The 11807-nt window shown below is 38.4% G+C and overlaps 1 protein-coding gene across 1 annotated transcript in view; it reads left to right on the top strand.

Moving 5' to 3' along the window:
* The first annotated feature begins 289 nt into the window (after positions 1-289).
* The window catches only part of LOC102021543 (sulfotransferase 6B1-like), a 19823-nt gene continuing 8305 nt past the window's right edge, over positions 290-11807 (top strand). The window contains exons 1-3 of the mRNA XM_005379072.2: positions 290-524; positions 2325-2509; positions 5261-5387. Coding sequence (XP_005379129.1) covers positions 380-524; positions 2325-2509; positions 5261-5387 — 457 coding nt within the window. The 5' untranslated portion in view covers positions 290-379. The remainder of the gene's footprint in view (positions 525-2324; positions 2510-5260; positions 5388-11807) is intronic.

The following is an 11807-nucleotide window of genomic DNA, read 5'->3' as shown; positions in this document are numbered from 1 at the left end:
GATTATAGCCACTAAAAGACTTTCCCTACGTAGGCCAAAGGATTTGATTAATTATTGTTTCTTCATATAATGATTACATTCTAATAGCTTAGTGGCTGTGTACATAAACTATTCAGAACCAAGTTGGTAGAATTGTTTTGTAACATGTTATCACAAAAAGTCAGATAACACCAATTTTACACTAGACTTTGGCTCAGCTGTGGTTTAAAAATTACTCTTGTGAAGAATTGCAAGAGTATATATATGTTTCCTGGTTGGAACAGCAGCTTAACAATTCTAAGATTACTTTGTCACTCAGCTCAGGTTGAGATCTTGGGCAATACTTGCTCTGTGTCTTGTGTAGTCAGTGTTTAGTAATCTTTGACAGATTTGATGAAAGATGTCTTCCCAGAGCCAAGTAAGTGTTCTCCACAAATTCAGAGGGATTCTCTTTTCTACTGTGTCTTCAGAAGAACTTCTTAATGCTTTGGATTCTTTTGATGTAAGAGAAGATGACGTGTTCCTGGTGTCCTATCCAAAATCTGGTGAGTTTGTTTCATTTTTTTTTTAAATGTAGAAATGCAGCAGTAAAACTACAATAATCATTTTTACACATTTATTTTTCAGAATTTTCCCCTGGAAAAAATGACATTAGACATTTTAAAAATTTACCCTGTAGATGATTAGGTGTAAAACATTAAAACTTTACTAATGCCTTGCCAAGCAATATATTTTGTTAAAATAATGCAAAATCCTTACAGGACAAGTCACACTGGAATGAATATTGTAATTATAAATATTTAAAACTTAATAACACTGCAATCTAAAATATTCTTCATATTACAACAGATGATGAAAATGAGAACAGTTTAAACTCTAAATATTTATTCAACTCTAAAGCTGTTAATAGTGTATCTCATCGAAATCATGATGAGATTAATGAAGAGTACGCCTGATTTTAAACTCTGTAGGGATATTGCTTTCAAATTAGTGAGGCACCCCTATCCCCATAGCAAATTTTTATTTCTCTGCTCCAATTTTTTTTTTTTTTTTTTCCCTCCGGTACCTGGAACCGAACTCACGACCTTGCGCTTGCCAGGCAGGCACTTTTGCCGCTGAGCTAAATCTCCAGCCCCTCTCTGCTCCAATTTATTACTTTCTACATCACTGCAGCATGCTCACTGTTTACTTCATGTTAACATAAAGTTATACTTTTTCCAGATTCTATGGCAGCAGACTTATATCATTATGACATGTGAATATAGCATAGATTCATTGTCCCAATACTTTGTGCAACTACTATGTATCTACACAAAATAAAAATATGATTCAGTGTTTATCTTCAAGGGGGAAACAAAATAAAAACCATGAAGACCAGCCATACCATTGTACTTTGGCATGTGCTCTAATGAATGTGGGAGCTGGGTACTTTTGGGGGAAACAGAGAGATGAGCAATGCTACCAGCGGATGGGGATGCGGAAGATAGTGCCTGAAATGCAGCTGCTTAGGAGATTGGGGCAGGATCCCAAATTTGAGCCCAGCCTGGGCAAATTAGACAGACCCTAATTTAAAATAAAACAATAAAAATGGCTCGGTGTACAATTCAGTGGGGCAGGCACTAGCATGTGCAAGACTCTGAGTTCTATCCCCAAAACAAAAGAAAAAAAGAAAAAGAAAGAAGGAAAGAAAGAAAGAGAGAGAGAAAGAAAAGAGAGAGAAGGAAGGAAGTAAGAAAGGAAGGAAGGAAAGAAGGTAGGAAGGAAAGAAGGAAAGAAGAGAAAGAGAAAGGAAGAAAGAAAGAAAGAAAAGAAAAAGAAAAGAAAGAAAGACAGAAAGAAAGAAAGAAAGAAAGAAAGAAAGAAAGAAAGAAAGAAAAAGAAAGAAAGAAAGTAAGAAAGAAAGAAAGAAAAAAGGAAAGAAAGAAAGAAAGAAAGAAAGAAAGAAAGAAAGAAAGAAAGAAAGAAAGAAAAAGAAAGAAAGAAAAGGGTAAGAGTATAAATGAGGAAGGTAGGAAGGTACATGAGCTTTCAGGACAAGTGGGACTCATATATAAAAGATCTTTGTAAATTTGTGAATTAAAAGGTCTCGAACTGAGTGATAATATAGCATATATCAAGCCAAAATAACAGCATGCACGGTGCTCACACCTCTCACTCTTTAAAATGAGATTCTACCTATAAAATGAATTAGCATTTCCAGTGTTTCAGCAGTTTCAATGGGTGTAACAGTACTATTTATAATAAAATAAATGTGTTCATTGTTTTCATAACATGCTAATTTTCTTCAATGCATTTCGAGAGTGACATTTAATTAAAGCTACATTGCATTTTATGTTTGTGTAAAGGGACTCATTGGATTGCAGAGATCATTGAGAACATTCCCAACGCTAGAATCACTCTCACATCTCCTATTGAACTGGGAGACATTTCTAAACTTGAAGAGCTAAAAATGTATTCTAAGAGAAGAGTAATCCCAACGCACTTAAGCTACGACCTGTTACCTGTGAAAGTCAAACAAAAGAAATGCAAGGTGGGTACTGTGATTAAGGGTGGAATTTTCTTCTAATTTATGTTTATGTGGAGAAAAGCTTAGAGTAGAAGAATAGGTAGAATCTTTGTTTTTAAATTCACATATGCTGACTACTAAAATGTGCTTACACATACATGTAAACATACTCAGTTAAGTATGTCATCCTGTACAGGGATTGTCTATGGCATGGCATTAGGGCTGAACTGAATTTCTTTTAGAGATGTACGTATAGGGAGCATTTTAAACTTCTGTTTTCATCCCCCAAAAAGTTTAAAAAGCAAAAAGAAGACACATGAAGCAGCTACAAGTTTCACAGTAATGAACCTGGTTCTAACTCCAGCCATATTCTAAGCCCAAAATCAAAAGCAACCGGCCAGTCCACCATGCGTGTATCAGAGCAGATCTTCCTATGTTGTCACCCTGTGACCACAGAGCTCTGCACACACTGTCTGCTCCTCTGTGCAGAGAAAGTAAACACAACCAAGCAGGACAAAGTGCCTCAGGGCTTTGCCTTTATCCCTACAACTCTGTCAGAACAGGGCAGGGTATAGTAACTAGGTTACACTTCCACTCACTCAACATTTTCCTTTCAAGAACACTGAGAGAATTCATTCACAAATATCATTCTCCTCCTCCTCCTTCTTTCTGATGAAAGCAGAACCCAGACCTATGGGGGGAGAGAGGGGGAGAAAGACAAAGAAACATATAAGTTATATGTGCACATGCATAGTATACATTTAAAGAGATAAGACAGAAAGATAGGCAGAAAGAGGTTTGATGGAAAGGAGAAATGGAGTTAGATTAAACTCAGTAACTATAACTTGGGGTAACACAATGAAGTCAATAACAAATGTCTATGAGGTGGACATACACGACAATGCTTCACACACAATGGCAGGTGGCCTTTCGTTATTGGAAGGAGACTGCAGTACAGAGGGGTTAGGGTACTTCTTAACCACCACACTGAAGCTACAGCCCGTTCAGGGTGACCTTTAATGGGAACTGAGTCTGTCTGGTTGCCTTGGTCTCCAGAGGGCGACCCATTCACTGCTGCTGCTGTGGATCTTGAGAGAGGGACCAGGTTCCCAGTTCGGCCTGTTGGACAGTACATTCCTCCCTCAAGCTTTCCCTACCAGCTGTCAATGCTTTCTGAATCATCTTCTTTTCTATGTTTTAAAGCTCACCAGCAAACACATATGCTTTCTAGATCTTTTCATGATGTTTTCTTCAATACTTGATTTCCCCCCAACTACGAATCTACTTTCTCTTTATATTCCCTAACATCCTCCAAAGATTCTTCTGATTTCTTAGACTACATCCTGTGGCAAAATATGAATGATTGGATCCATTCTTTTACCAGCAGAGAGTGTAGACATATAGCTTGGGGTACCCTCCAAAAGCTCTAAAAACTCGTCACCCAAACAAATATGTCCAACTAAATGGCTGGGCATAAATTTGTGCTACTGTACCCCATTCATGTTAAGACAGTGGATTTTTAACTGTTCTTTAAGCCTTGAGCTTCTGTGAACGTGCTCAGAAAGCCTAGGAAAGTTCAAGAAAGCCTGATGTATTGAGTGACCCATAATGATCTTGGGATACAGAGGGGATCTTGGGTGGGGTCAGGGTAAAGGTGGTTCCTCTTCCTCTCCACAGTGACCTTTACACATTTCTCAGTTAAAGAACAGGCACTGCACCTGTGGACATGCACAATACCTGGACTATGAACTTGATACCAGAAGATAGTCATGTATTAAAAGTGACTCAGCAAATATGTTCATTGCTTTGCAGTAGGGGGAGACTGGGAATCAAACTCAGGACCTCGCACTTGCCGGGCAGGCACTGTGCTGCTGAGCTATCTCTTAGCCCAGCAAATACGATCTTATCTAAATAAATTGTGTCTACGTTGATTGTCAGCTAAAAAGCAAATAGAACACTTTGTACTCACTAGCTTGTCATTCAATCTTGAGTGGGAATGGCGATACCATGCAATCCAACTTCTCACATTGGCTTCTTGGGGCTTCTTATAAGGTCCTAGTACATTCTGTATATCCCCTATTATATCTCATACAACACTGCATTGTTAAAAGCATGTTTAATAATCTGATTGTCAGTTTCAAGAGGGCTAGGACCATTTACGTTATGCACATAATTACAGTGCCTAGTATACAGTGGGTACTAAATAAATATTTATTGAATTAAACTCAATTGGCATTTCAGTGTCCATGAAATTAGGAAGGTATCTCAGGGTACTCTCTGGGAGACTGAATTGTAGAAAAGAGAAATTGTAATACATTATTATTCATACAGAAAATAGAAAATTTGAAGGAACCTTATTGTACATAAATGCTTTGTGGTAGATGAATAACTGAAAAGTAATTGTGTTCCACCAAGGAAGAGAATGTTTTCCCATGTTTGCCTCTAAAACAAAGACCGAATTTAGCATATAAATTGAGAAGGTGTGGTTGATGGCCTGGGAGCACGAACATCACCCAAATTTTGTTAAAAATGCAGGGTGCCAGTCCTCCTCCTGGGCACCCTGAATCAAAATCTGTTTTGTAACAAGGTTCTCTGATGAACATGATGTACATTAAGCTTTAAGAGACACTAACCTAAGACTGACTTCATTTAATCATCAGCTAAAACTGCCCCTAAAAGTCATGATTATGCAGGCAACTTTAGTTACTGGTTTCTTTCAGAAAATGTTGTGTGTTGAAGTTTTCATCCAAGAGTAATTGATATTTTTTTAAACAGATTATCTACATCGTTAGAAATCCGAAAGATACAGCCGTTTCCCTATTCCACTACTACAGAGATAATCCCAATCTTCCTTGCGTTGAAACATGGGCTGCATTTTTGGAGCTGTTCCTCAAAGGAGAAGGTGAATATAGCAATGGTTTTTAAAAATGTATAACATTTAATGAATTTTCTTGCTAATAACAAAAACATGTCCAAAAGTTTAAGTGAATCCTAACTTTTTTTCAACCAAAAATACACTGAAGAGATGATTTAAATTTTGTTTTTGTCTTTTTTGAGGCAGGGTCTCACAATGCAGTTGAAGCTGGTCTTGAACTCACTTGGTAGTCCAGGCTGGCCTTGAACTTGCAACTATCCTCCTGCCTCAGCCTTCTGAGTGCTGGGATTACAAGCATGTGCCACCATGCCTGACTGATTTTAAATATTTTTAAGCAAATTTTTTCTCACTTTTTCTCTTCACAGTCTTTCTAATCACCTATGGGTAATAGTGTATTAGTGATTTTTTTATTGCACTTATTTTAATGTTTTCAAAACAGAGATTAAGTTTGCATAAGCATTGGTGTTTTTTTTTTTTTTTTCCCATATACCACTGGTCTTTTCAGTGAAGTAATAATGCAGTGACTGGAAGGCAGACAAGTAGCCTGAAACATACCTTAAATGAATGGAAAATTTTAAAATGTAAAAAAAAAATATATGCACACACAAGTTCCCCAAACAAGTGAACAAAATTGTGAGAGTTGATTTCATGAAAACAAATGGAAAGTCATTTATCCTGAAAATACTATGAAACATAGTGTGACTAAACTGTGTGTCTCGCCTTGGTTGTACCACCCCACACAACTTCTGAATATCTTTCCCCTTGCTCAGTGGTGTCTGAAGTGCTTTTCAAAAAAATCAAACTATTCTGAACTTCCACACAAACACAGTACAAAGGTAGTATACCAAAACCATACAGAAGTTGAAAGAAACATGTGTGAGAAATGCAGATTCCTCAGAGAACCGCGCCTCTTGCTGGGCTAACAGCTTGTTTCTCTATTTTCCCTGTAAAGTTTTCTATTTTGATTTGTTAATTTCAGACAGGACCAATATGTTTCAACTGCTCTTTCTGATGTACTTTCTTCCTTAACTAACGGCACACTAGACTCATAATGTACAGGGGATGACCTGTACTTTAACATTTATCTGGTCCAAACACCCTATCGATGTTTGAATCATGCATCCAGCATCCCTAAGGATTGTGTACACTGAGCTTGAACATCTTAACTCTGACGACAGGATCACCAACCCCACTGAGCGATGCACTCCATCTTCCAAGGTTTCTTTTCATTCTTACCATTTCCTGTATGTTCACATGTGATAGACACTTAGCTAACTGCTACACAAACATGAGCTCCTTTCACTCTCCCTGGAAAGCCATGAGGCAGATGTTATTACCCTCATTTTACAGCTGAAGAGAGCGCATAGTAGGAGGCCAAATAACTTGGCCACAGATGCATAACTACTAAGAAGCAGAGTCAAGATTTACATTCAGGCGTCAGCTTCCGCATCATTGCCCTTATCACTGTGCCGCCATGTGTCCAGGAAAAAAAATCCCTCTGGTCATTAATTCCTCTTCTGCATGATAGCTTCTAAATATTTGAAGATAGCTAGCATGCCTCCCTCCACCTCGACTCCATTTTTAGAATAAGCGGAGTTTAAATACATAAATTATTTTTTCAGAACAGACCCTGAGTCTGCTTTTGCTCAAGATGAGAAATGCGGTTTATGTGTGCCGCTATTAACGCTGTGCTTGGCCTTCTCTCCCGCTACTTGGCCCCGCCTTTGTGGTCGTGCAGGGCCAGCAGGCAGGCATATCCAGAGGTGCCCTCCATAGAGTCATCTCTGTTCTACAGACTGGTTTTCTGTGAACTTAGCCCCAGGAACGCCAGCCTAGACCAGGATGAAGTGAGGATATCTGGCCTTGGTGGAGAGTCTGCTTTGTCACCACCACAGCATGAGAAGTCACCATAGAGTACTGTATTGATGAGGGGTGAGGTGACATTGGCAACAGGTAACCCCAGCTACTTGGGAGGCTGAGGCAGGAGAATCACAAGTGGAGGCCAGCCTGGGCAACTCAGTGAGACCCTGTCTCAAAATAAAATTTAAAAAGGCCTGGGGATGGAGCTCAGTGGTAGAGTGCTCTGGATTGGATCGCCTGGTGGGATAAAAGAGAGGAGAGAGGAGGGGAAGGGAGGGGAAAAGAAAAGAGGGGAGGGAAGGGAAGGGAGGGAGAAGGGAGGACAGGAGAAGAGAGGAGAGGAGAAAAGAGGACAGGAGAGCATAGCAGAAGAGAAGAGAGGAGAAGAGAAGAGAAGAGAAAGAAGAGAAGAGAAAGAAGAGAAGAGAAGAGAAGAGAAGAGAAGAGAAGAGAAGAGAAGAGGAGAGAAGAGAAGAGAAGAGAAGAAGGAGGGAGGGAGGGTAGGCAGGCAAGAAAGAAAGAAGGAAAGAAAGAAAGGAAAAGAAAGAAAGGAATATTTAGGAGGGGAAGAGTTTAGTTACAAGAATATTCTAGATAGTTCTCATTCACCTTCTTAGGTGAATGAATAGACACTGAGTTGCAAAGAGATTATATCTAGAAACAGTCTGCATCTGGGTGACCCAGACTGGGAAACCCTGTCATCACCAGGAATAGTAACTTACTCACTAAAGCTTTTTTGAAAAATCTATTCAGATGAAAAAAATAGCTTCACTTTTTCACTGTTTGTAAGATGTGTGTGTGTGTGTGATGTGTCTGTGACTTTTTCAGGGATGTTTTTCAATGATGCTTTGAAGGCAGGATTATTTCTCTTGCACTTGCGGACATAGTGGAGTAGCAAGGGTAGGAGAGAGGGAGAGAAAACAGGCACTAAGCCCTGACTCCCTGTGACTTTGGACAACTAGCATAACCGTTCTGAGCTCCACACCCTTACTACAAACTAAGGCTAATAAAATGATCTACTTTTTAGGATTATTTAGAGGTTCCAATTAAATAATGGCTGAAATATGCTGTGGAAATCTCCTGGAAACAGGAGACTTCTAAATAGTTTTACACAGAGGCAGAGCTGTTGCAAGTAGGCATTTATTAAAGAGATTATTTTACAGGTGAGGCATTATGATACCCTACACCCACATCCAAATACAGAGTGACTTATATAACAAGACAGTAAAGAGACATCGCTAGAAATTTGTTAAAAGACAGAAGTAGGGAAAGAGAGTGAAGACAGAGAGAGAAAGAAATCTTCAGAACAAGGTAATGAGGGAGCTGTCCACTGAAGTCGCCACAGCTGATGGTGAGAGTGGCAATGACACAGATGGGTACCTACCCTATGTCCTCAGTGACAGTAGAGGAGAAGACAGGCTGATCTGTGGCTGAGATGGGAGGGAAAGAGTGGTATGTTCAAAGGAGTCTCAGAGAAGCCCGAATCCCATGGCGGGTGATCCCTCAGTGATCACCCTCAGGGTGGGGGTGGGGTGGGAGATTTATTCTGGAAGTTTCTAGAAGCCAGAAATCTGACTCACTCCTCAGATTCAGGACACATGGGTTGGGTGAAAGTGAGCCATGTCTACTCTGGAGCATTCAGGGAAAGGAGCGACTTAGGACAGCAGAGGGAGGGCAAGCCAGGCAAAGCTTAACGCCAGGAGGTTAAGGGGTAATTCTATACGTGAAGGATGTGGCGAAAAGCATTTACCATAAAAGGAATATTTCAAATCTCTGTTATGAAAGCTACATTTTCTTAAAAGCTAAGTCTACAAATAACTAGATAAGTAGTATTCTTAATGAAGAATTAAACAACATGGTCGGTTGAAAATTCCAACCCGTTAGTAAAAATCCCTTCTCAAATACAATACAAATACACTGCCCTGTAGTACTGAGGATGTCACAGGCAGCCAGTGTCTGTAATTTCTTTTGGCTGCCTTAAGTCATTTAGGGAAATAATTTGTGAATAATAGAAAAGCTGGCTTCCAAATTGTGATCAGGCTAAGCTCCTGAGTATTCTTAATATTTTTCTTAATTTTTTTATTTTTAATGTATTTTTTAACAGTGCTGAGGATTGAACCCAAGGTTTCTTGCATGCTAGGCAAGTGTTTAACCACTGAATTACTTCTCCAGCCCACTGCCTTAATTTCATTTCATTTCATTTCATATAAGACCTTGCTAAATTGTCCAAGTTGGCCTCCATGGATTATTGTGCCTCAGTCTCCCATAATTCTAGGGTTATAGGCATGTGCCACTAATCTGGCTTATTTCTTTCTTGAGACCAAGCCTTGCTGAATTACCAAGGCTGCCCTTGAACCCATGACTGTCATGCCTCAGACTCCCAAATAGCTGTGCTCAGTGCTTAAATGTATTCTGAGGGATGTTGTAATATATTTCCCATGAAAAACCATAGTGGGCAAGGTCAGTTACCCCTATCCATGTGGTGTATCTGTACACTGGGTATCAGTCTCTGCTCAGCCACCTAGGCATAGGAGCCCTGGCTTCTCTGAGAGTCTTAAGGGCTGCACAGCCTCAGCAACTGAAGGTAATGGTGTCATCCAGAAGGACTGGGCTGTGGCTGATGGTGCAAGATGGCGGGTGGGTAATGCCTGTGAGTCTGGGGCACTAGTGACTACAGTAGTTAACTTCCTAAATTTGCATGAGAGAAAAATCAGTCTACCTCTTAGCAACTGTTGATGTCTGGGAAACAGCTGGCTATTCTTAGAATCAGTCCTTTACCACTGATACAGCATGTGGGAAGTTCTAGGGCAGGTATTGTGTAAGTCACTGAAATAACCTGAGATTGCTGATAACGAAGGGCTATATATGGGCAGATTTTACAAGAGCTTATTTTGTAACCCATGAGTCCCTGGGGTGGTGGGCTGATTCTGTAATGGTGTCCCAGTTGTCCTGGAAATTCTTGATTTAACATACACGCAGTAAATTTGTGGTCCTTTGTTTCTTTAAAAATCAAAGTTATGATAATTTGCAGTTAGTTTGGAATTAATTATTCTTCACTATATTCCAAGCTTTAATGTTCAAATGGCTTAATAAATGTTAGTTCAGTTAATCAAAATTTGGCAGATCTGCAGGAAATCACTAGTAGAACAGGTCTTTTATACTTACAGCACATGTTAGAATTTGAATTTTGGGCAACAAGGGTGCAATGGAATGATGTATGTGGAGTATTTTTTAAATTCATTTTATAATTTTTATTAGTACATGTTTGTAGTACATGATGATTACATTCATCATGGAGAGTTGCTACATGTATATAACATATCTTAATTCTTTATACTTCCCTTTCTTCTCTCCATCCATCTCTTGGTCCTCTTCCCACTTGCAAAAAATCTATCTCCTTTTTTCCTATTGTCCACTTTTTATTTTTCTCTTTAAATTGCTATGCATTATGAATTATGCTTTAAAGGGTTTAACTTTGTGAGATATATATATATATATATATATATATATATATATATATATATTTTAAATCACTGTTGCCAGAGATGTTATTTTGCCTGATAAATATTACTTTTAAACTCTGGAAGATTTTTAAGACTGTCATTTAATAACAACAATAAAGAAACCATGTCAACTGCAGATAAATGCCTAAGACTATAATTTTCGGTTCTGAACTAGAGAAGTTAATAGAATTTTAAATTTAATTTTTCTTTTAAATTAGATGTATTTAACCAGGACATAAAAAAGTAACAACTGCAAGAGTCTATCTAAAAGTTTATGAACTTTTATGCTAAGAATCTGATTATAGGAAAACATGTAATTTGACAGAAAGAAAATGATAAATTCCCAGTGTTTCTCTATTTCTCTCAAGAGCCAAAGTGATCACTAGAACACAATCACGGGGAAGATGTATGAGGTATGCTAGAAAAATATGGTGTGTACTTCAATTTTTAAAAATTTATTGCATAGAAAATACATTGCCATTTTTTTTATTTTAAAAATTAAAAAACTGAGAGGACAACAATGAAGACAAAATCAAAACAACACAAAAACGAAACAAATGATACATGACCTCGAGACAAAATGATAGAAATTTACAGTGGTTGCTATATTACGTACTATTATCTTCAATGAGGTTGCTCAGTCCATTAGACATCAGAATGTAAGATCGATCAAACAATCAAAGATAGTAACAAGTAAAAAACAATAAAAATAATTTTAAAAAAACATTGGAAATGATGCAGAGCTTCACCATACAAGATGGTAGGAGTTCAATAATGGTTCTTATACTGCATATTGTTTTCAGATCAGTCATTCTGATTACCAAATTCAAGCGTGTAAAATTGTTCAAGAAAAAAGAAAATCGTAAGCATTGACTGTCCCTTTCAATAAACCACAGACATCAGCAATACACCTATCCCAGCTCTCCTTATATATACATATAAGTTTTGTTTTTCAAACACATTGCCATTAAGCACCCTCAAAATTCTCCCCCTCACTCTGAACACACTTATCCCGTTGTTCTTCCCGCTTTCTGAAGCAATTCTTAAATCCTCTTTACTGAGTGTGTTTAATTCCACTGTAGTG

This window comes from Chinchilla lanigera, unplaced genomic scaffold, assembly GCF_000276665.1.
Source record: "Chinchilla lanigera isolate Chin_1 unplaced genomic scaffold, ChiLan1.0 scaffold00012, whole genome shotgun sequence".
Lineage (NCBI taxonomy): Eukaryota > Metazoa > Chordata > Mammalia > Rodentia > Chinchillidae > Chinchilla > Chinchilla lanigera.
Note: the sequence above shows the minus strand (reverse complement) of the source record. Positions and strands in the feature narration are given on the sequence as shown.